General features: G+C 42.8%; 1 protein-coding gene across 3 annotated transcripts; it reads right to left on the reverse strand.

Moving 5' to 3' along the window:
* Positions 1 to 27: 27 nt before the first annotated feature.
* PDE6B (phosphodiesterase 6B) lies at positions 28 to 24,174 on the reverse strand. Of its 3 annotated transcripts, XM_074812102.1 has the most exons (23): positions 24,108 to 24,174; positions 22,589 to 23,273; positions 20,120 to 20,272; positions 19,694 to 19,783; positions 17,203 to 17,343; positions 16,063 to 16,137; positions 15,908 to 15,972; positions 14,787 to 14,853; positions 14,594 to 14,641; positions 14,263 to 14,412; positions 13,117 to 13,260; positions 12,485 to 12,550; positions 11,718 to 11,864; positions 10,046 to 10,153; positions 8,968 to 9,077; positions 7,892 to 7,979; positions 7,219 to 7,319; positions 5,743 to 5,850; positions 4,927 to 4,990; positions 4,095 to 4,169; positions 3,086 to 3,169; positions 2,648 to 2,804; positions 28 to 1,484 (listed from the first exon to the last, which is right to left on the reverse strand). In XM_074812102.1, the coding sequence occupies exons 2-23, from the start codon at positions 22,997 to 22,999 to the stop codon at positions 1,426 to 1,428; spliced, it is 2,511 nt and encodes an 836-aa protein (XP_074668203.1). In that variant the 5' UTR covers positions 23,000 to 23,273; positions 24,108 to 24,174; the 3' UTR covers positions 28 to 1,425. The 3 variants fall into 3 exon arrangements, with proteins under 3 accessions (XP_074668203.1, XP_074668202.1, XP_074668204.1); XM_074812101.1 differs by lacking the exon at positions 24,108 to 24,174 and having other exon boundaries at positions 22,589 to 23,491; XM_074812103.1 differs by lacking the exons at positions 22,589 to 23,273; positions 24,108 to 24,174 and having other exon boundaries at positions 20,113 to 20,257.
* Between the last annotated feature and the right edge of the window lie 771 nt (positions 24,175 to 24,945).

Here is a 24,945-nt window from a genome sequence, read left to right on the forward strand (position 1 = left end):
CATGAATAAATGATCACCAGGTACAACCACAGCTCTAGTTTTCTTTTTACTTGCAGTATTTTTGTAATGCAAAACAAGATACTGAAGGGTAAAAGCACTGAAGGTAGCAGGAATAATAGAAGAAGAAGAAGAAGAAGAAGAAGAAGAGAAGAAGAAGAAGAAGAGAAGAAGAAGAAGAAAAGAAGAAGAAGAAGAAGAAGAAAAGAAGAAGAAGAAGAAGAAGAAGAAGAAGAAGAAGAAGAAGAAGAAGAAGAAGAAGAAGAAGAAGAAGAAGAAGAAGAAGAAGAAGAAGAAGAAGAAGAAGAAGAAAATCCCCAGCAAAACAGATCTCCAAACACTTTAAAAAAAAAAAAAAAAGAGAGAGAGAGAGGAGCAGAGAAGGGTGTCTCTACTGCTACAAGAATGTAATTGAATGTTCTAATATGGTTACATGAATAAACATGAAAACTAACTTTTATCCGAAATAAAAGAGTACAAGTCATCAGTCTTTCAAAGTCTGGAGGGGAATCTAAAAAACAGACATCTCAGAACAGGAGGAGGAAAGGAAGGAGCATTGGTACTGGTTGGAAAAGGACTGCATTAAATAACGTTGGCATTACGAGGCAAAACAGAACAAATTTAGAAGATGCCATGATTCAGGTTGCTTGGGTAACCATAACTGGAACAGTAATGGGTAATGATAACACTGTCTTCTTACAAACATGTTTTACTGAGTGAAGCCTCGGTTAGCACACAGTGTGGGTCCTGCTCATGAAGATGGCAGCTACTGGGTGTTGCACGAATGGCTCCATGCTTTAGAGTAGCAACCTATCCAACTTCTTGAATTGAGTGCAGAACTATTATCTCTGTGAGTGCTTCTTGGATTTACATAGAATCGTAACTTTTTAGAGCAGTTCAAAGGTTTGCTATGGTCAGTTTTCATGCTTTATGCCAACCCCCAGATTTATTTCTGATATCCTATCAGATACAGGCTTAGATATTATAAATTTGGCTCTTCTTCAGTTTTCCTACTCTGTGGGCTATGGTTGCATACAATGTCAATCACATGGGGTTGTATGGAGCAGGATATGAATTCAACTGGCCCCATCAGCTTTGGGGTAAGAAGTGTTTCAGTGCAGAAGAAATGCTCTTCCATAGTCATGCAACCTGATTTATTGGGCCAAATGTTGTTCTGACTTGCCATATGCCATCTGACATCAGGTGCATTAAATGGAGCAAGAGACAGGACAGAACTGGCTCCTCACCATCAGGAAGAGATGCAATTAAGGCAAACGAGATCTAGCCCTTCCCTGGTTGGTCATAAGCCTAATTAAAGTAGCAGAACAGTCCAATCAGGAATGTATTTGTATGCCATGATATTTTTTTTTTTTTTAAAAAGCATGGGCATTCTCATTTCGGGTGGCATGTATTGCATTGATAATAGATCTAAAGTATGCTACAGGTTTTGGAAGCTGGAGCTGTTCCTCCATTACAGGTTATTCCATCTGCCATATAAAAAGAAACACAGAATTAGAGGTACAGCCATAAATGTCCTTCTCAGTCATTACATGAGTTTTTTAGCACTTTTAGGTTATCTAGTGATCAATGTAGGTCATACCTATAGTGCCTATATCTAGAGCTGTCTGCTGTGCAAAGTAATCATACATGTAAGGCTGCTTGGAAAGAGTATTTCAGTTAGCAGAAACCTTCCTCATTTAAACACCAATTATTTAGTCAGGAAATAATTTTCAGAAATTTTCCAAATCATAGCTAAAGCACATACTTTTTGTTATTTTAAGTTAATTACTATGAAATAAACTGAGATAAAGCATCTAGACAACTCTAATAATTTCTACGCTGTGTCATTTGAGGAATGTCCACCCCATGGACTGTTGGGATTTTGATCCAGTTTGGAACAAAAGTGGACTTCAGATCTGTGGAGCCTCTGTGGAGTGGAGGCACCAAGTTCTGACAGATGTTTGCTCAGACACTTGAGAGAGGCCAGGAGGGCCTTCTGCTTCCACCTTTCTAAGAGTCAAACAGATCCTCAGGCTATCAAACAAGCTTTCACCCAACGCGAACTGAAGCTGACGGATTTCAGTGCTGGACCCACAGAAGAAGAAAAACTTATAGCCAAAATAAATTGCTACTGGGTACTACTACTGCTGCTTGCTTCTAGGTAATACTTAATCTGGGCTAGAAATGGGATGAACTGTAATTCCTCAAGTGTTTTCCCTAGGAGTATGTTAGCTTTTAACTCCTTTTGCTTCACGACCTGTGGGATAGCGCATTGACCACAGTCCCTGTGTACAAAGGGATGACTCCCTGCTCTTTTCCAGGGACTTAGGTATACTGCAAAGGACTTTCTGCTGTCCCCAGTTGCATGGGTGCTCATGCTGAATGTAGTCTCACTAGTTTCTCAGGCACTAACTCCTGGGCATTTAAGCAGGTGGCCTTTTTGACAGCCTGTGATGGTGTCAGGTTTGAAAACAAGGTATCTTGAACCTTGCCAGTGAAGCAAGATTGAGGAAACTTGTTCTGGGCATCTGACTGCCATGTCAGCAAAGCTCGCTGCAGATCTGGGACAGTAACACATAAGTATGTTTTTGAGTTAAGAATGAAAAACGAAGTATAGTTTAGGAATGAAAAGTTAAGTAATGTTTCTGACCTTTCTTTGCAGCCATCTTCTCCTGCTCTTTTTTCTTCTCTTCCTCCAGAGCTTTCATTTTTGCATCATACTCATCAGCACGGGTCTTCCACTCGTTTCTGTTGTTCAGCAGCCCATCAAGCATAGGCTGAATTTCCTCGTGGAAACGGGAAAATTCCTAACCAAAACACACCCATCAGTGCAACACAGTGCAAAGGCAGTGCTCATCCATCATACCCCAGGATGGACCCTGACACCTCACCTCCCAGGCTGGCTCATGCAGGGGAAGCATTAACAGCACAAAGAGGAACCATGTCGCAATGCCCCAGAAAGGGTCAGCTGTTGTGTCCTCTATCTGTCCCTTTCCCCATGGGTGGTATTGCTGCACCAGGACTCACTCACCTGGGATTTGAACCCATGTTGAGAAGGATAGGGTGTGCAAGGCTGTGCTTTGCTTACCTTATAGACAAATGTGCACACAAAGTCGATGAAACCCACTTGAAGCTTTGGAAGCTCAGCAGCTTTCCTCCGGTCCATCATGGGCTGTGGGAGGACACAGGTTCAACATGATTTATGAGAACACTTCATTGAAAAATACACCTTTACTTTCTCCCCAAAACTGCCTTGTTGTATCAGCCTGGCAGTTCTGCCATGCTGCCCATAAAGGCTGTCCATCACAGCCCTCTTCCTCTGCTGCAGAGAAGTGAAGTGAGCTCATTTCCTCTGCCATTTTAGCAGAAATTTTACACGGCTCTTTCAATGTCTATCTATGGACAGGGAGGAGGACAGAGTTTTTCCCTTGTGCCTCTCAACTAGATACCTGAGAGAAGGTTCATCTTATGAAGTGCTGAAGAGGTTTTCAATTCTCTAAAACATAACTGAACATGAAATTACATTTTTATAAGACCTTGTTTCTTACTGTATAATTTGTGATGCCTCTGTGGGTAGAGGGTGTGTATAAAAGTCTACTTAAAGAAAACCCAAACCACACAGGTGGAGGCCACATCAAGGAATGACTCTTGGCTCTTTCAATGCCAAATTTAAGCATTTGTTATTACAGCAGAAAAAATACGTTAAGAAACATTGCTTTAACACACTTCCATTTACCAGAAATAATTTCTGGACTCAATGAAGTTTGTTTCTGTAGTTTTTCTCTTTATTAGAAACTCTACTTTCCTCTACCATGTATGTATTTCATTTTCTTTTTGTCTGCAAGAGACCAGCACAAAGCATCCAGGGAAAGAGTCACTCCTTGCTGATTCACAGCCAGTGGTACCCATGTAACTACATGGAGAGCTGGACAAGAGGTTCTGTCACAGAGGGTCTTCCCTAGCTGAGTACCCACTTTTCCGATGGATTTTGGTAGTCATGGTGATTTCAGGAAGACTCACAGAACTCTGAGAGCAGCATTGCTTGTAGTAAGTCTCTGCTGAGACTCTGAACCGTCAGACTCTCGCATGGTACTTACAATAGGCTGTTGCTGAAGGACACTTATTTCTAAGTCTCCTTGCTCCCAGAACTCAGCTGCTACCAGGAGAGCTACCTACATTGCCAAGGAGGGAAAAAGAAAAGTTAGCACTGACTTCAACATTATAACAGGATGTACTTTAGAAATCCAGCATGAAGCAAATCTCACTTCTAGCCCCTCTGTCACTTCGTGTCCAAATCCAGCCCCAGCCTTTCTCCTGGGAAGAGCAGCAGTGGCAATGGGATTGCACCCATGTACTGACAGCTCAACAACCCTATTGCACTGGTGCTCATTAATGCACTGCTCATCTATTAAAAAGCATTTCCAATGTGAACCCCTCAGGGATTTGTCTCTCGGTCACAGTTGTGGCTGCCTATTACGATTTTCTCAGTCCTTTCTCCATGCTGAACAGGAAGGTGGGTTTTATTTCTTTTATGCTCTTTTAAATGTTAATGTTTCTTACTTAGCAATTGCTCAAGTACAGTCCAGGAAGGAACTCCTAAAGGAAATCAAGCAACTGAGCAAACAACAGATACTGCTGTAGAAAAAAACCCCCACAACTCATATGTTACATGTGAAAAACCTCACTGTAACCCAAGAAGCTAAATACCTGTGTTTTTTACTTTTATTTTCTTTCTCTGTAAACATGAGTTTTCTACAGAATTCACAACTACAATCTTAAAGATCCTTTTATCCATCAGAACCATAGTTATTCTAAAGTCCTTTTGGTAGTTTTGGTAGGAGATTTTGCTTCAGCTTCTAGGTAGCTTAGGAAATTGCATTACTTTGAAGTACAAGCTAGAGAAATCTAACAATTTATCAAGCACCTGACCTTACTCTGGACTTCCCAAGGCTTTGTGATTGCTGACAAATCACAGGCAGTCATCATCATGGCCCTAAAAACAAGGAAGAAATTAGGTTCTTCTCTACAGCCTCCACCCTACCTCTTGCAGGCTCAGGATGCTCATGCCCCAGTACTGTGCCAAGTCTCCCCCAGACCCTGCTGAAGTGATAGGTAAAGAAAACAACAGCCTTGGCACTGACTGGGATACTCATCAAGGATTGCTCTCTTGATTAAAATGGGTTTATACTAGGGAACTCCGTGCTTCCGACACTAGGATGTTTGCTGCTTTAGTCATTACTGGGATGAACTTCTTGACTTTGGAGTAACATCTTTGGCTCCCTCATGGAGGTGTAGCAGTGCAGACTGTAGTGAGGTTGTGGGTGCACTTCACCGCCAGTGAACAGTGTCCTACAAAGTGTCTGTCCAGTCACAACAGCATTGTGGAACTCAGATTGGTTGCCACTGGGAAGAACAAATAATGGATTGGATTCCTGTAGGTCTGTAATTGCAGCCTGCCCCTGCTTGTGGCCTACAGGGTGGTCTGATGGGAGTATATCACCAGAAGGGATCCTGCATCTCGTTAGGAGTATATGACCAGAACGACACCCCAAAACCAGTCACTTATCTGGATGAAAAACCACTTTAAGCTTTTTTCCCTGTTTTTTCCCTGCTTTTCCAGAAGATCAGATTTGAGTGGACAGTAATGTACCACATGCTGATTTTGCATTAAGTGCAGTGCAAGGTGTGTTCTGGAGCTCTCACCAGGTGACCACTTCCCTAACCTTTCCAGAGCTGATTACTCACATGACAACCTCTTTCTTTGTTGTCTCCAGAGACAGATATTCAGTCCAGGCAGTCACACTATCGTACGTCTTGGACTCATCAACAATCTTTTGAAATATTGTTCTCTTTCTTTGAGGGGAAAAAAAAAAAAAAGTTAAAACTTCAAAACAAGGAAATAAATGTGTTAAAAGCAGGTGGCCAATCCTGGTATTGATAACCCTTTCAGAAGGCTTTCCAGTAGTTGCTGTCCTGGCATTTAGGTCCTCAGGGAAGCCCCCAACAAAAACAAGCACCATCACCCACTTCTTTTAAGCAGGGGAAACTATTGTAAGTGCCTTAAAAATAAGTATAGTGGTGAGACATGAGCAGGAACTTGAAAGTGTGAGCCACTGCAAGTTATGTTGCCTGAGAAATGCTTCCACCTTTGTTGGCAGCAAAAGAAGGCTTTTCCCTGAATGTTAAGAAAACTGCAGAAACTTTGAGCTGGCTGGAGTATTTGTAAAGCTACCTCACATTATATACTTAGTCTGACCCTGTTAAGCTTATTTATATACCTAAATATATGTAGCAAATTCTGGGGAGGAGGTTATACACAACACACCCATGTTTTGAGTGGCATGAAATCTGGAAAAATCTGATGCTTCAAGAGAAGACATTTAGGACAGATCCACAAAGAAACTTGTGTACGTGTTCTGTCTGTATCATTTTGCATGGGTCTGATCTCAACAAGCCTTCTCTTGCAGACCATGGACCAAGGAGGGCAAAGACCACCTTGTTCTGACCTGATAAGGAAGCGGTGATATTTGCTCTCATACAGGCACCCTACCTCCAGAGTAAGAGGACTGAGTACTGCACCCTCCCTCACATTCCTTTTTTATGGACTGTTAATATTTTGCATAATCATTCTTCAGTGCAAAAGACAAAAGCAGTCTCTGGTCTCGGCTTTGTATTTTGAAAGCACATTTTGAATACTCCTTGCTAATTAGGAAGTCGTATGTTGTTGGATTCCAGCCTTATGTTCCAGAATGTCAGCACATGCTGCTTGAAGATGTTTGGCATTTTTGGCTTTTGGGTGTGAAACAGATTATGAACTGGATATTCACCTACAATGGATCAATTGCTGTTTGGGTTGTACTGCTCTCCCAGAGAAGTTAATGTAGTCCTGGCCAGGCCATTCACCATTTACGGGTATTTTTAGTGCTGAAGTGCTAGGTAAAACCCCTTTCCGTTAGAGGATCATACAGCACTGCCTTGTTGGAAATAAAGAGTTAAAAAGTCACGTATGTGATCTAATGAGTAAATGTTCAAAATTCTTTTGAACAATTTAAGTTCTCCCCACCAGCTCTGATGTCAGTATTAAAGGCAGCATCCCAGAGCCAGTGTCTGTGAAAAGGATTGCTGCATGGGGGAGGGTCTCAGAGCAAAACATCAAGTTTTGCCTTTGTAAAATACCAGCTTCATTCTGCCCTTCACACACAGTGTAGGTGACGGACTTACTTGAAGTAGAGTGCCAGGTCTGTTGCTATAATAGCAATTTCCATCAGGTGAATCACATGCTCATGCTGTCTGCGGTTGAGGTTCTGACATATATTCAGCGACTGAAAAGCAAAGTAAAGGGAGCTACAAAATCCAAGCACTGTGTTGTTGTGAGTTCCTGGCCATTTCCCTTTCTCAAATGTGCTCACTATTTTTTATTTTTTTTTAATAACTACAGCTTGCTCCCCTAAGGTGTAAGGATTGTGAGCCCCATTCACCATATGTTGATGCCTAGACTCCCCTTTTGTTCATTGAACAGGGTCAGTGTCCTGAAGCTTATTACATAGCATGTGCCCAAACCCTGCCCCTTGTCCCCAGTGAGAATTTACCTGACAGAAAAAGTCAGCTGGGAGAGTGTGTCAGCCTTGGCCCTGTCAGAGGGCCTGTCAGAGACAATCCTGTATTTAACTTATTTCTGCAGGGATAATGATATGGCTTCTGAAGAAACCAAGTAATGCATTTAGGAATCCTATGTGTATTGGTCCTAGGTCAGCATAGAGTACTTGGGGAGTGAGGCAGCTGTAGTTCCTCAGATATCCAAACCAGAGAAAGGTCTTGTGACAGCTCTGTTGTTGCTGAAAAACTTCCCTGAAAGTAAATTATTCATGTCCTTACATTACAGTTCATTACCAACCTCTTCAGAGAGCAAGAATTTTCCAAATTCCAAGTGATGTCTCTCTAAAATTGAGGATCCATGAAGTTTAGCTAAAGGATTTTGAGATCTGGTTGCATAAAGAAAAAATTAAAGATGTTAGTGTAGCACTTAAAAATAAAAAGAAGTGTCCCATATTATATTTAATTTTGTCACACACACAAGGCTTAAGAGCAATATTTTTAACAGCTGATGACTTCAGTCTAGTAAAAGACTTTTGTGACACTCCTTAAAACTATTTGGACACTGTATAAAAACAGTCTGCCCACTACAAATTTCACCCAAAATGTTGTTTATGGCTGGACTGTTATTACTAAGCATAGTAAGCTTGTTTAATTTCTGAATAACTACATGCTGGTATCTAGTAATAGGAACAGAAAAAAACAGCAGTTGTTGAACACTTTCCTAGCTGAAAAGCAAGACCCTCTTGTATCCAAAACACCAGCCAGCTTTACTGACATTTTTCCAAAGCTCCAGAAAACAGCAAGTATAGCTAGCAAGCATTGCAGAAGAGCTGTGATCTAACACTACTTTAAGTGAGAAACTGAGGCTTGACTGGTCATGAAATCATGCAACAGTTTTTCTATAGCTAGTAACTACCTACTGAGAGCAGCACCCTCACAGGTGATTTGTTTCTGCAGATGGTGAGGGCAGTACCATGGTGCTTTCCCCATAGATACCTTCCAACAAAAAGTAGGTTTCTTATGTCCAGGATGTTCCTGGTGGCATCCTGAGTCTCCTATGATGCTCAGGCTACTAAACACCTGTGCTGCACCTGTTCCACCCTGTAATGGTACTGTAGAGTGTTGCTTTAACCAAAGGAGGTATACTAGGAGATAAAGAAAGCCCCAGAGAGCACTGCAAAATTTCAGTTTCCCCAGTGGCCAAAGCAGAAACACAAGTGCTGTAGCAAGCTGCAAAGCAAGGTTATTTGCAAAAGAAGGTTGTTACCCCTGTGTATAAAACAGAGCGATACTGGAGTTTGGTGTGATCACAACCTGATCCCACTCCATGGGGGAGCAACAGGAAATGGTTTGAAATGGTAGGAAAGTGCTTACTTCATTTGGTAAAGGTTGTTGGTTCCCCTGTGGTCAATATCATGGCACAGAGCAGCAGTTACCATTGCAAGGGCTTCGAGGTCTGTGTAGTAACGCTTCAGTTTGCCAGTCTGGAGGGTGAGAATTTGCAGGTTATCTGTTAGTATCTCTTACAGGAAAAGGTACTGAGTTATGACTGCTCTGTGCTGGGGATCTCCTCACTGAAATAGTCCAGGAGAACTGAAAATACTTGTGAAGCTAAATGCAACACACAATACACTTAGGTTAAAATGGAGAAGCAACTGGAAACGAAATGTTTCAGACTCAGGTACGTATGTGTGTCATGCATATGTGTTCGATGTCCACCTGTGATGTTGGCCCTAGGGGCACTCAGGTCTTCATAAGCACCCCTCCAGTCACTGGACACAAAATACTTTGCAAAGGGACTCTGCATCTTTCTGGGCAATGAGGTCTCCAAGCTGAATTGCCCAGAGGATTGTCCAGGGTGGTAGGTGTAATTCTGCTGCCAGCTGTGTGGGCCATACCTTCTGCCCTGGGTCCTGGTGCTGGTCCATCCCTGGTGTGGAGCAGCAAACTGACACCTATTTTTGTTGTTGAGGCATCTGTCGCCCTGAAAGCCAGTGAGAAATGGCACTTGCCACATTCACACTAGGGATAGACTTACACCTGTGCCTGTCCTGCCTGGAAATGGAAAGCACGAGGTTGTCTCCATCCCAGTTAGCTAAATCCAGTCTGGCTCTTACTGTCAGAAACTATTGGAGAAAGGGAAGTCTGTAGTCTCTCTCCTCTCCCTGCAGAAGGATTTAACCTGGAGGCTATTCAACACCAGACAAATCTGCACCTATGAGAATTGAAGCACTCCATTTACTGGGCGGTACTGGCCAGGGCTTTAAGTGTAATGCAAAGACTGTTATTTAAGGCAAATGGAGACCTCCTTTAGCAGGACCTGTGCTAGGAGTGACAAACTCTTATCCTACACCAGGATTCAAAGGGAGCCCTGCAAATCTCCAGGGTGCAACAGAAGACCTCCTGTAAATAAAGCCTTGCCACAGCATTAACCAGGGTGGTGTTGCCTTACCATCAGGAGTGTGAACATGGTCTGCGCAACGTTGAAGCCATGGCGCCAGTTGTGATAAGTTATCTTCCGGTAGCCTTTGCTGACGGAGTACACAAACCTTACCAGAACCTGAAAATTGGGAAAGAGGATGTTAGTTTGTGTGATGAAGCTGCTGCCCGTTGCTCTTGCAATAAGGAACACTGACAGAAGCAATGGATGAGTTTCAGACCAGCTCTACAAAGGTGGCCCCAGAAAGGAATTAGAAGCTGTAATGTCATCAGGCTTCACTGACGGTGTTGTTAGAGTAAAGCCTAGTGAAGAGCTAAAGGGGCACTAAAATACAGCTCTGGGCTTTCTTATATATATATATCATTTTTTTATAAAGAAAAATAAAATCACAGAGATGCCTGTGGGGCAAAAAAGAAACAGCAATGTCTATAGGAAAAGAGATTTCACCCTACTGTTTGTGAATTTATTGAATTTCTGTGTTTCTCTATGTTGCCACTTGTAAGATTTGTCCCTCTCATGTCTTGTGATTTACTAATACTTATATGTCTCTTCAGGAGATATGGCTCCATAGATGTAGAGAAGGGTGGTGTTTATATCACCTAAACAATTACAATATAGGGCATTAAACAACAAACTCTTTTTTCCTTCTGCATTCTACTTATCCACGTATACTTCCTCTTGTAGCTATATAGGTTTTCTCATTAGAGAGCAAATAATTAATGGGTGAATATTTGTTTTTTAAAATCTCAACTGTTCAGAGTAGCAACAAAGAATGACTGCTTTTCACAACTGGCATTAGTTGATCCAAAGTAGGTATGTTGAGTATTTTTTGACAGTGATGTACTATAAGTAAGAAGCACAGAAGTAATTCCCATTCAGAGCCCTCCACTTCACTCCTACTTCCCAGGGACTGCCTTTCCAGGGTGAAAACCTTTCCTGCAGTTACGCCCAGATCCCACTAGATGGAAATAAACCTCACATGATGTGCTGAGAAATGCTTTGGGGAGCAGCAGAGCTGCTGAAAAGCCAGTTTCACAAGTCCTACAGGGGCTTGAACTGTGGCAGAAGCCGTGAACTTGCACATCACGGGCTATGGGGTCATTATTCCCACAGGGTCACACCAGTCCTGTTGCCAACAGTCAGGAAGTTGGTACCAACTGCACCAAATGAAGGCACATCCGTGTTTGTACGGGAAAGAAAAGCAGAGGGACCTACCAGTGTGGGTTTCAGTCTATGTTGGCTGAAACCTATAGGGAACATACTGTAGTCAACGAAACATGTACACAAGTATACACTGCCCCGTGTTGTGCCTGGAAACCGTGCTTTTACACTGCAGCTGTCAGTGGCATTAGACACAGCAATTACAAGCAATATTTTTGCATGGCGTAGCCCCCATTTATATAGACCCAGTAGCAAATTCATACCTGTAGCAGACAGTGCAGAGCAGAAGAGGCCAGCTTCATGCTCCAAACCCGCATGTAGCGACCAGGGTCTTTGAGAGGGGGTTCTCTGCCGTCAGTGGGGTGAGGGGGCTCAGGATGCATGCCCCTGTCCCTGCAAGCCCCCATGAACCCAGACCTCTGGCTGCTCCATGAGCTGTGCATGGCACACACGGAGACCTCAGCCATTTGGTGAGTCTGCTGGCCATCCAAGATGGGACTCCCAGGATGTTACCAGCTCCTACCTCCTGTGGGATCTGGAACTTTTTCACCACGCCGAGCTCATAGTACATCTGTATGCCACACTTCACCAGTTCTAGCTCAGTGCAGTCAAAATCGGAGAACCTGAACTCATAGATTTCGAATTTCGTGGGCCCTGGGAGTTCTTCTTTCTGTAAGAGTAGTGGAATGGCTTGTTACTGTGTTACTTATGCTGTCCCTAGAAACACCTGGAATAGGTTTTGCTTAATAAAAATTTAACAGTCTGATACTGCTGGCAACTGTTCCTTTTAGAATATAACACACAGACTGAAATGCAGCTTTTCATGATAACCCCATTAGTGGGGGAAGAGGGAGGTCATTTTTTGTCAATGGCAAGAAACATTTCTTGGTTTATGTTAAGCACTTTTCTTGTTGATTTGGCATAGTTTAGAGACTCCAAACTTGACAGGTCTTACAGGGGAAGACTTACGGGCCTCCATATTTACTCTGGAGAACAAAATGAGTGGCAAGTCAAGGTGGCTGATGTCTTTTCAGATGGACTTTGAACCTCTTGAGATAAAGTGGCAGAGAACAGGCAGTCGCTGGGAGCTGGGGAAAGTGTTTGCTGCCACCTGATAATAATAACCTCAAATTCACATGGCAGAGGAGGGCAGGATATGTTTGCCTTCACCCTTCACCAGGTGCCCAGCCAATGTGTACCAGTGTGCCAACACTGGAAACTCTCCCCTGCTTCCACCCAGGCAATATTTGTTTGCCAGGGCTGTCCATTCCAGTGGTACAATGCTCTTACCAAGATGCTTGCCAGCTCCTCTTCCTCACATTCACTTGGCTCCTTCCCCAGCTTTTCTCGTGTTGGCTGCAAAGAACATGAATGTGTTAAACTGATGGCTGAACTGCACTGGACTTTGCACTGTGCAGCTTTGGGGCAACCTAGGGCAGCTGTCATATGCAAATTGTGTTTTCTTACTGGACCTTACTTCTATTTCTGGTCTTTCAACACATTCTTCCTGGTAAAAATATTCTCCCTCTCCTTGATTTTGGTTCATGTTTTCCCCACTTGCAAATGTCCCCCTAGAGCCAGTGATCCAGCTGGGTCCTCTAAGTCCACATTCTCTGCACTAAGGAGGTTTTGGAGAATAAATCAGCTCCTCTTCCACCCCTACAGCCATGCCCTGAGTAGCACTTCCATGAGCACACCTCCAGGGCTGGCTTTGCTGAGGAAATTAGGAAGGACAGAGTATGATATCATGCTGAGGTGGAGGGCAGACTGCAGAGTCAAAACAGACTTGCTCCATTGCTATGCAGTAACTGAGGCCCCAGGTGCTGGAAGCATTTCTGTGGGATGAGAGACCTGTGTCTGTGCTGTAAGTCACAGGCCAGGCTAGTACATTTGGGAGTGTGCTGCACATAGTGAGGCATTACCAGAATTTCCTGGATTTCATCCTTGTCACATTTCACATGGTAGAGCACCATATCCTGAGCAATGTCCTTCCGGTTCTCCAGCTTGTTCATCTTATCATATGTGTCTGTGTTGAGTACAGACCAGCCTAGGAACTGTGTCAAGGACTTGGTGAGGGGAAAAGAAGGAAATGGTGAAATAACCAAAACATCTGTTCCTCAAAGACACAGAAATATAACACCTCATGATACATTTTTAGAGGAACACTAGCTCCACTTTGGCCACAAGTCTAGCAATGAGCAACACTGTGTTTGCTCCCAACTGCTACTTGCTCCTCGGCAGAGCAACTCGCCAGCTGTTGAATCTGCTTAGATCTCCAGAGTATCCATGCTGTGGAGGTTTGAGGACCCTCTGTCCAGTTCAGCATACGGAAAGCTATTTCTGTGTTGTTGCAAGTGTCTCCATGCCTGTGCAAAGGCTGGTGTCACAATGGTGACAGTCTGTCAGGAACCCTTGTATCAAGGGAGAGCAAGGAGGTCTCATCACCTTTCACATATGTTTACTCACACCCTGTGTTTGTTCTCAACTTGTTTGCTGTCCAGTGGCCAATTCAAACTGATTTTTTTTTTTTTCACAGTCTTTTTATTTGCTAAGAAAAATCTATTTCAGGAAACATTCTGATTGATAAGAGATGCTAAGAGCTGAATGCCTATACTGGATTGAATCTAGTATAGGAGCATTTCTGAGCAGCAAGGTCTTTAATTACAGCTTCTCTTTGTAGATTCAATAGCTGGCCACCCTTTGTATCTCAGCTACACAATTTTTATGTAATTTCTCAAGGGACCTGACCAGCCAGTGTGAGCCAGCTGTAATGTATGTGAACACAGGTCAGAATGGTCATGATAGTACATAGCAGCTGTTCATGGCTAGGTGTCCAATCCAAGAATGCTGAAACAAAATTATGAGAATACAGCTGGGTTTCCAAGACTGAAAGAACCCAGTATTTCATACAGTTTATCTCAAAACTTTCAAGCTGATGCATAACACCTCTATTAGCAAGAAAGAAACTTAGCTGCAAAACACTGGGTGATGCTTTACAGGTGTACAATGAGCAATAATGACCTCTCTCAGCTGTATGAACTACTTTAAGCCGCAGCAAGGAACTATACCTCCATGAGGGTCTCATCCTGTTCGTCAAATGGTTTCCCATCTTTTCTGTTATAAAATGTGACAACGCCAACAATTTCTTCCTTTTTGTTAACTATTGGCATGGAGAGAACATTTTTGATAGTCCATCCTGATTCATCTAGAGGACCTTCCTTGAAGCAATAGCAAGCAGAAAGACACCATGTACTTAATGTGTTTTCTAAATACATCAGCACTCCCATTTTACATCAAAACTACAGGGTAAAGAAATATTTATATGTCTAATGTTGACTCTAAATTACATGTCTGCAAACAAAGTAGAATCCTTGATGGGGCTGGAAGTTTTCACGGTACCTGAAAGTCAAACATCTCATCTGCAGCAGCATTCATAATGTTGCAAATCTAGGGGATCACACAAAAGAAAAAGTTTTACAATATGGGCAATAAGAAGTTTAAATACCAAAACAAAAAACTGAGCTGATGAGAAAGCAGCGTTAGTATGACATCATCTCAGAAAGCCTTGATGAAGCCTAAGTTAAGTACTTACAAATCCACTTTCAGCCACATAGGTTGGCAGTCCAGTAACTAGTGCCCAGTGATCCGGGGTAGGATTTCTGAATGAAAGAAAAAGGCATAAGGGAAATTAAGGATATACTTGTCTGAAGAATGATCATGGAGCTGAAATGTATCCAACTGATTGCACAATCCAGGTTTACACGTTTCACCCTCAGTTACTAAATAGTGCTGTTACTTTTAAAGGACCCATGTGTGCAAGCAAAAATTTTTCACATAAGCAAATACTTTTCCTTCAAGGATTCAATACAGAATACCTCATAAAATATCATAGTCTGCAGAGACTTAAGAAAAAGGTGTTCCTAGGAGTGGGGACCATGTTTCAGACCTTCAGCACAGAGAAAGATAAAAGACAGATCCTAAGAGTGTCTGCCAGCCTGAACTTTTGAACACTGTTGCACCTAATCAACAGAGACCTTTCTTGCAGCACTTACACCAATGCAAAGTGGTGTGACCAGAAATGGGTGAAACTCCTGTTATGACAGATTTGTCCAAGGTGCCCAAGGCTCCTCTGAAAAATTCAGTGGCAAGAAGAGAGTGTGGTTTTCAGAAAGAGGGAGTGTCAGTGTGGTGTCAAGAGAGGAAGAAAGGCCAGACGTAGCCTTGAGATGGGATCAGTGACTGGAGGATAAGAGAGAAGCAAGGAAGCTGGAAGACAGACAGGGAGCAGGAGTGACCATGGAAGGTATCATGAGAGGGTAGCAGAGGGGTGAGGGGCAGGATTGGAACAGCGGGTGCCTCAAGATAAGGGCAATCTGGATGAGCTCACCCCCTGATACCCGGAAGGCACCAAGGAGGAGTGATGCCTTAACCTGACAAGGAGAGTGGCAAAACTTCAGGCAGCCTACTTTTGAAAAAAATTATTGGTTGCAGTGGCTTTTGGAGTCTGACTTGTAAGCCAGAATCCCAATGTCCTGGAGGAAATCTTTGTCCCACAGAAATGTGAGTTGAAGTACCAACTTACATTCTGGCTCTCTTACTCAGTCTTCTATTGGTCTTTTGCATATCTCCTCATGAATGTCTTTAAATCATGAGGAACTCTGGTTTTAGCTACACTCTGTGTCAGTACCTAGCATACAGAAACTGGGCACTTACGGGATGACTTTAATGTCTTCTTTTCCATGTAATATATAATCAATGACCTTGTAAAAGACAATTTCCTACAAATAAAAAGAAGAGCACTGTTAAAATTAGAGGTGAAGCAATCCAGCCAGACAAGAGAGAGTTTAAGAAATTTGGTTCTCACGTACCCTGCCATCCGGAGTACGAGGGCCCGAGTAGGGGGGAACTTCTCCCAGCAGGACTGGCCACAGGTCAAAAAATTCCTGGTTTTAAAATGAAAGAAGTATTTTTAGAGTAAAAAAGTGCATTCTGCCTTGAACCTCAAAGTAACAACTGCTCTGTTATGCTGGTTTTGGTACTGTGTAAACAAGGCATGAAATAACAAGAATAGTTCAATACTAGGCAGCAGAATGGTATATCTAAATTAGGAAGTACCAGGTGCATTGTATGGCTGTATATAGTCATATACTAACTATATACAGGATGGTGCTTCATTCAGTGAACAGCACAGGCTGTACGCACAGAACAAATGGCTATGTGAATATTTTATGTGTTCTTCATTTTTCAGAGTGTGACCATAGGGCTGATCTAGTACTAGCTAGCTTGCCAAAGTGAAAGAAATTTTCTTTTTGTTTTTCTTAGGCTATACTATAATGCTGATCATAATGCCTTTAGCACACTGATGGTCTTTTAATATACCTCTTCACAAGACAGTGTGTGATAAAGGCTCTGGCAAAGTGGTGGAGAACAAAGTTCATGGTAGCTTCCATCAGCCTGACCATGGAATACAGCAGGGCTCCTGTGACAAGGGTGCTGTGTAACTCCCACATAAAGCTTCCCAAAGGCGCAAACAATCAGACCAAATCAGAGCTGCAGAAGTAACTTAACTTCTGTCAGCTTATTTTCATGAAGCCAAATTTCACCTAAAAGTCTGGATAATGAGCACATGGATGAGTCTTTGAGGAAGGTTTGTTGCTGGGGGTTTCCACAGGCATCTCACTATACTTCTGATACCCACAGACTTTGTGAGGCTGTGCTTATGTTGCAGGCTTTGACCAGGATTGCCATGGTCAAACATGTTTGCCCTTCCCAGCCTCTGGCTCCTTCAGCAACCCCATTCCAGTGATAAGCTCTTCCTTTTCCCTCTCTTTTCTTTATCCCAGACTTTTCATTTACACAATGGAATAACAAAATGCCAACCAAAGCAGGAATAATGACTCAAAACTATCTTGCACTTTGTCTGCCCCAGTAAAACTTATCTCCACACATCACCTCCCAGTGGATAGCAGCAATGCAGAAATATGTACAACACACATGTGAACACTCACCTTCTGCTTTGTCATGTCCAGAAGACCTACTGAGTACCGGTCGCAGTTCAAGTATGCTCTCACCGTGTAAAAAGCCTTGTGGAACTGCCTCTCAATGTCTGTCAGTTCCTCAAAAACCTTATTAGCCGACCACAACAGCACCTGCAGGATAAAATCCAAATGTAAGCATAGCCTCTCCTTGAGACCTGGACTTCCCAAATGTGTTTGGGGTAACAAGGAAACAATTGGGGTTTTATACTACAGTTCCTGCAAAGTGTAATAGTGACATATACTGCAAAATGTAGAAGCATTGCTTATTCACACTGGGAATTACTAGGGAGAGACGCACTCTGAGGAACAGTTAGGTCATCATGGAGTGCTATGTAAAAGTTCAGTCTAACAAATATAGCACGAAAAAGTAGTAGTGCCAGATAAAGAGACAGCCCCACTTACATTTTATACCCATAAGTAAAATCTTGCATCCAAAACCAGTTAACACCAGAAGTGTTTCAAAGGCTGGAGTTGGAAATATCCGAATGAACACTTTCCTCAAAGCCTTTGCACAGCTGCTTTGTGCGCACATCATGATCATTTTCCCTGTCCCATGCACCCCACAGAGGTACCCTTAAGGAAGTTGTTGTTATTATGCTCTTTCACTTGTAAAAATGGAGGTTATGCATTGAATTAGGCAAGTATTTCTGGTGGTACAAGGAGGGTCTTTGTGGGCCTAGCAGAGAACTTAATTTTCTCTGAAATGGTAAGGAAGTCATCTATACAACTGCCTAGTTTAGTTAGTGATGTGTCCCTGTATCTGAATGTGTGTACTTTGCTTTCAGAGCCCAGAAGACATGAGGAGCAGTGCTTCAGAAGCACTGAGAGCAGCTACTTGAAGCTTACTGGACCTGTGCTTTGAACAAGAAATACTGTTACATGGCCACAACCAGGATAAATGTGTCTCACCTCTTCACTGGGCACTCGTAGACATTTTTGACAATTTGAGGTACATCGGTCTCTGTAATCCATAAATTGGGACGACTCTGCCACTCTTATAAAGTCTGAGATGTTCAATGTCACTGGCCTCTGAGCATCCATCAGATAGGATAGTGGTGTTGTCATACAAGCCGTTAGAGGAAAATGAGCAGTGGCTTATTTTTGGCATTTTACAGCATGCAATAAGTAATGCTGAAAGCCACAAGCCCAGTGAGAAGGACTGAAAGAAACACCTGAAGAATGGCCAGTTCATGGAATGATGTAAAGGAGCAAGATATGTTATATGGTCTTCTTAGAAGACTCTTCACAGTATCTGAGCACAAGCAGACTGAACTGTCTTCACACAAGCCATTTTACTTACAGTATCCCCCAGTCTTTGCAATATTAAAATCCTAGACCACCTTTGAGAATGCCATTTGCTCACTCTGTACTTTGGTACTTTTAAGTTGAACACAATCACATGAACTCTTGCCCAGACCTTTATATCTAGATGGCCAAAGGCCTGCCAACAGAATTATTGTAGAATTAGTAGTGTGTCTTGCATCTCATTCTAGCTTTCCTCCCTTTCTGTGGGACCTGCTGACGCAGGAGTGATATATGAACACAGGGCTCCTGGGTTCAGTCCCAGACCAGAGCACCCTGTGGGTGGTGCCTTCCACCTCCTAGTCTTCTAGACCCTTCCTTACCTCGCCCAGTCCTACTGCTAAGCCCTCAACATGAATAAACCTTCACTAGTTCTACTTTAGTTGAATTACTCAGCATTACTAAATGGCTATATCAACTGGCCATCGTTCATGTTTTTTATTTCTGAAAAAATTAGACAAAGCACATGAGATAATGAATCAGTAGTATAAGTGCTGCTCCAAAGCTTCTAAACTTTCATTCTGCATACATTTTGCTGAAACAGGAGTTTAACCCCCACAGGAACCCTCACTGGAGGCAAGAGCATGGCTGCCATGAAACATAGACACAGTTGCATACCCTCTTCAATGACAACCACTTGTTTGCTGTAGGAAGTGATTGTATGGATTCACATCCATTCCAATAAATATGACAGCCCTTTCATAATCCAAGTCATGGGAAAGAATGGTGGCTGAAATTTTTCAGTTCAGAATACTGTAAAACCCTTCTACTGAGGGAGGCAACAGAACAGGAATATGAGAATCATTTTACTGGCATGATGAAGAAATTCAATAGCAATATTTAATAAGCAGATAAGGAAATCTCTTGGTGTTGCTGGCTGAAGTGGTTAAATGCCCCAAGAGTGCTTCATAGCCTCAGTTCAACAAAACAGCTTAGTCCTGCCACTGCGTCAGCTCTTGCAGTTTTGCCAACTGCAGCAGAAAGAGACATTAACGAAGGACTCTGGGGAAGGAGCAGTATCTGAAAGCAGATGAGGGCACCTTTTTTCTTTCTGCTCTTCAGGCACAAATCTCTGAAGCAGATCAGCTACACATTTGAAATTAGAAGAATGCACTCATTTGATTTTGAGATACAGCCCAAACTGCATTTTCACCCTTACCTGTCCTCTTCGAGTCTCGCAATTGTGAAGATAACTCAAGTGATAAATTTTCAAGTTCAAGGAGGCAAAATTCAGGTACTTCAGAAAGAGCTGAAAAGAGGAACAATGAGATTGAGTAAAATGCATTAGCAGCCTCGTGTATACTGGATTTCATAAAAGTCCTTTAGCAACATCATGGTAATTCCCCTGGATAAATGCTTTGCTTTACACTGGTGTGAGATGAGGCTTATCCCACTGTAACTTCCCTGAAAGATTTCTGAGATAAGCATCCTTATAATAATCCTCTTCTGTTAGACTGTGAGTCCCCTGTAGGGAAATTCACACCAGTGAAGCTTCACTAAAACAGACATCCCTAGTGTAGGAGAGTCTCTGTTACATGGCAAAAGTGACAACTGCTTGATAGAAACTGAGCTACTGACCACTTACTGTTTCATCAGAGCTGGTGAAGTGTGGGCCATTCATCTTATTAATAGCCACAATGACAGCAACTAAATCTTTGCCATTCAAGATGGGTGTCGCAAGGATGCTTTTCGTAGTGTAGTCGGTGAGCTCATCAACAAATGGACTGAACTGGGTACACTGTTCAACAGAGAATTTATAAATTAAGCATTTTCCACACTGTCTGTAGTCTTAAAACCAAATTAAAGCACAACCTCTCAAATTAAGCTGTCTAATGAATGTTTTGCTTAAAAAATTATTAAGCAAGAGAAGTGAATTGACAGAAAATTGGACAACATACGGGTGATAAAAGCTAGTATCAAGAGAACTGGCTGTGGCTTCTGACTGCAACACATGCACTTTTCCACTTTTTGCAAAGATCTCACTAATTATAAGCTTTAACATGTCAAACTCTGTCAGAACAAAGAGGGTCTCCACTCGCCATTCTCAGATCACTGACACCCTTCATAGTACTGCCTCCATCCTTTCCTCCCACTTCTTGTTAACTCTGCAAAGTGGGTACAGTCAGTTACACAGCACTGTGTAGCCACAGTTTATAAAGCGGTGTTGTCTAGTACAGTCACTGGGAAGTCCACTCACCCTCATTTTTCTTCTGCTTTTGCCTGGGCCCTGAAGCTGCTCCTAGCTTGCAGCCTCCATGAAACCATCTACCTCTTGTTTCTCTTGAAAATGTTCTCCCAGGCCTTCCCTTCCATGTTACTGAGCCTTTGTGCATGGGATGGTAGATGGTTGGGAAGGTATCCTAATGGAGGATGCAGCTGGCACCAGCTGTGTGTGGTTCCTGACACCCTCCCCCTGCCCCTGAGAACAACACACCCCCTTTTGCCCCAGGAGCATTTTGGCAGCAGTTGCAATGTGCAAATAGCATTGCTATGGACTGTGCTGTCCAGGGAGTCTCCCATGAGGGAATTGCCATTCAAACCACTAGGAGAGTGCTAGGTCATGCTGTAGGGGCAGCACAAAGGGAACGTGTCCAGTTGTTCCTTATGTGAATTTTACTGTCCCTCCACCCTAAAAGAAAACAAAGCAGACAAAGGGTAGTTTGGGGAAGGCAGACAGTCCATCACCTTGGTTGTATAGGGTCTTACTGACACCAACATCATTTGCCAATAGGGAGTGCAGAAATGATCTTGCTGACCCAAGACCTTCTCCCTGCTCAGCTGAATAACTTGTAAGCTACAAGTCCTTCTAACTGGGTTAGAAAAAGCCCCACAGTTCTGATCATATTAAGAAGGCTGCACCAGAAAGAAAGTGATTACTCCTTAATGCACCTTCTCCTCATACTTCCCTAATAGCTGGCCTCCCCTGCCAATTGGGGTAGACCAAGCATTTAGTTTCTGGGTCTCCTTCAAAGGAGTTGTCTTATAGCAATGCCTGAAACCACTAGAGTTGGAGTGCAGCACTTAGCTCACAGCACTGAAATCCTTCCATATTCTTGGAGAAATGTCTAAAGCCAGAGAGCTTTAAAAAGTTTAAGTCACATTCTTATGCTTTTTTCCCCCCCAAAAAAATGGTTGCAAAACCAAATCAATGTCTCAGTATGTTCTGTGGAGGACAAGGAATTTTCTGCTGAAACATTTGGATATGCTCATATTGTGCAACAAATGGATGGATAAACAGATGGTCTCTTTGTAACTAGCAAACAATAGGTGGAGTAATCCCAAATGCCATATTTGGGTCACATGGATTTTAGTTTTATACCTATGATTAAAACAAGCGGATTGTTATTGTTACCATTTAGGTTTATGTGATTCAATCCAGGAGTATGGGGGGTAAATATTGTCATAAAGGCATAAAACCAAAACATTAAATTTCCTTGGATTCCTCCTGGTATTGCAGTGTGCAGTGTTTGCTGAAGGAGTTTTTTGGTCAAAGTTTGTCTCTTGCAGCTTCTGATAAAGATCACCTGTATACATGTTGCAGTTAACCTACCTGCTCTGAGGTCCACTCCCTCTGGTTGATAAAAATCCTTCTAAATGCCCTTGGCCAGAACTTCATCAGACAACAAACATTTTCAAATATATTTTGTGGTGGAAAACCCTTTCTGGACTCACTCTAAAGGATTTCTCTCTCTTTTCCAATTACTCATGGAAAATAAATGTGTGTGGAAAATTCCATGTGCGTTCAGTACAGACTGTACCTCACCCTGCTGGACTAGATGCAATTTTATTTATTTTTTAATTAGACAGGCAAGGTGTGGCAGTGCATTTGTTTGCGGGCATTAACACCTAGTGTAATTAAAGTGCTTAACTTCACCTCACTCCATAAGTGAATTGGAAGCAATTTACAGACTTGCTACTGGTATTTGGTTTCCCTTACACAGCTATTACACTGGAAGTGTAAGCACCGAGATGCCCTGCTACCTCTTGACCCCTTTGTACTAGCAAGCATGTGAGCCTTTCTTCTACCGAGTGAATGAATAAATGGTAAACCTACCTCACCGACATCCTTGATGTTCATGGTTTTCTTGGTTTGCGCAACATAGCCCACAATGCCTATGTCCAATGGGTAGACAATCTCACAATCTGGGGAGACCAGGCAATCCTCCAGGGTGCTTCCCTCTTGGATGTTGAAAAGCCTTGTTGCCAGTTCGGGCGTGCCATTTCTCTGCCTGTACATGAAAAGACTACAGCGGTCAGCAAGAATAAGGGACCTGATTCTTCTCAAGGTCTTGAAAACAACTTTCTCCATGTTAATGCTTTCTTGCATATCTTGGATCAACTCAAAAAGGATGTCACACTCATTTTCATCCTCAGACTCTGTTCTTCGTTTCTTCTCAAAGTACTGCTTGGCAAAAGCAGGGTTGCCATCAAGAAACTTCTCCACGTCGTCTTCACTAATGCTCATTGTGAATGCCCTTGGTCTTGTGGTAATTAGTAGTCCAAAGATGTAATCTATGCAAACAGCACTCTAATTTCTGATGTAGTTCCTAAATTTTTGTAACAGAAGTTGTTGCTTCTAGAATGACCAAGGGTGAGGTAACACTGCAAAGAGAGCTTGTCATCAGGAAGAGGTATTCCTTTATAGTGCCGAAGGTGAGTCTGTGGGAGGACAGATCTTCTCAACCAAACAGATTAGATGACCTCTACAAGAGCTTTGGGTCAACTTTCTTCTTCTTAATCTAAACGCAAACAAAAACTGAGTACTCACAATATCTGAAAACACTCTCCTTTCTCTTGATAAACAGAACACTTACTGAAACAGTTATATTGAAGTAGCAGCAACAGGGAAGAACTGCATCTCCTAACATTGAAATAAGCTCTTTAAAGTCTAATTAAATATATACTGCTTGGGCCTAATCCTTGGCTAACAAGGTGAGCATCTTATTATTTCTGCTCTCCCAGCTCCCTGCAGCAGTAGGAAGTGCGTTCTTCACAAAAGTGCACAGTGGTCAGAAAAAAAATAGTGAGTTAAAGCTGCTTTTTCAGGGCTCCCTCTACAATCAGCATGGTTATCTGCTGCTGTAAGGGCTGTTCTCAAATGGAAGCACCAATCCTGAATGCTTTAGTCCAGGATTTGAACTGAGTTTGCAATGTCTGTGGCTTTTTCTTCTTGCTAGTAAGAACCAGGACAGGAAAACATGCCTTTTAGTGGCATCTCTTTAGGAAGGAATCTGGAGACCTTCAGGTTGGGGTGGGTTGAAACACTCTGAGGAATCATGGGAAGCCCTGTAGACAAAAAAAAAAAAAAAACACCTAGAAAGGTAGAAAAATTTCACTCATCACTATCAGTGGAGAAAGGGTGGGAATTAATGGCTGTGAGGGACAGAAGTGGTTTCATATCAATGAACCCATCATAGTGTGCAAACAGCAAATGAGGGTCAGTGTCATGCTGGGAGGCAAAATGCCACAGAGGCTACTCTTCAGGGGAATTAAACAATGCACAACAGTTTTTCTCAGTGGGGAATGGGGATAGGTCCTATCCACCACATTGCTGGAAGATAACCAAGGTTCACCTGCTGAAGGAGAAAAGGTCCAGGCTGTCCATCCCTGTGAACGCTGGCAGTACTGCCACGAGTGGTGCCAAACAGCCCAAGTGAATGTGGGTGCCTGCGAGGAGGGTGACAAGAGAAGGAGCTGTGGTGGCAGTGTTAGAAATGCTTATGCAGGTGAGTCTGGAGGTCAGGAGGGGGACAGATGGGGAGGGCCTTCGCTCCCATCAGCAGGGAGGACAGAGCATATAGCTGCTGATCCATCCATGTCCACTCGTAAAACAGGATGTGAACGCCCCCACACAAAGGCATGGGAGTGTATGGGAAGGGAGTTAAGAGAGAAATCCTTTCAGAAGATTGCAGGTAAACCAGTGGAAACAGAGACAAGGACCTACAAATTTATTACTTATAATTCTATTTTCTCCTATTGCCTCTTTTAATTCCCTAGGCCACTGGAGATGCAGTAGGAAAATTGTTGGGTCAACTGGTTGAGTGTCTTAGATGCCTTCATGCTAGCATGGCAGACACTTACTCTGGTCATTCTTGTAGTCAGGATATTAAAATAGAATTACTGTTTAAGAAGGCTTGGAGGAGGTGATATGTGTCAGGGTTGTGTACACTGCCTCCAAAGCCCATGTTCTAATGGAGTGACAAGGATCTGCTCAGCACTAGCAAAATGGGGGTCTGCTCCAGGTCTCCAGAATGGGGGTGGATGAAGCCTTTTCAGGAGCACCAAGCAGGACTGTCCCAAGCACAGGACTTGGTGGCAGTGGGGAATTTTAATTGTCTGACATCTGTAGGGATGGTAACGCTTCAGGTTGCAGGCTGTTCAGCAAGGTCTTGCATGTTGCAGCAGTTTCCT

Source organism: Strix aluco, chromosome Z (assembly GCF_031877795.1).
Source record: "Strix aluco isolate bStrAlu1 chromosome Z, bStrAlu1.hap1, whole genome shotgun sequence".
In the NCBI taxonomy this organism is placed as follows: Eukaryota; Metazoa; Chordata; class Aves; order Strigiformes; family Strigidae; genus Strix; species Strix aluco.

Excerpts from the sequence above, each read along its gene's own strand:
- PDE6B (XM_074812102.1), bottom strand. The coding sequence starts at position 22,999 with ATGAGCATTAGTGAAGACGACGTGGAGAAGTTTCTTGATGGCAACCCT. Across the intron at positions 10,154-11,717 it reads AGTTCCAGATCCCACAGGAG|GTTCTGGTAAGGTTTGTGTA; the intron begins GTAGGAGCTGGT and ends CCCAATTTTCAG. Across the intron at positions 9,078-10,045 it reads CCATGTTCACACTCCTGATG|ACTGGCAAACTGAAGCGTTA; the intron begins GTAAGGCAACAC and ends CTCACCCTCCAG.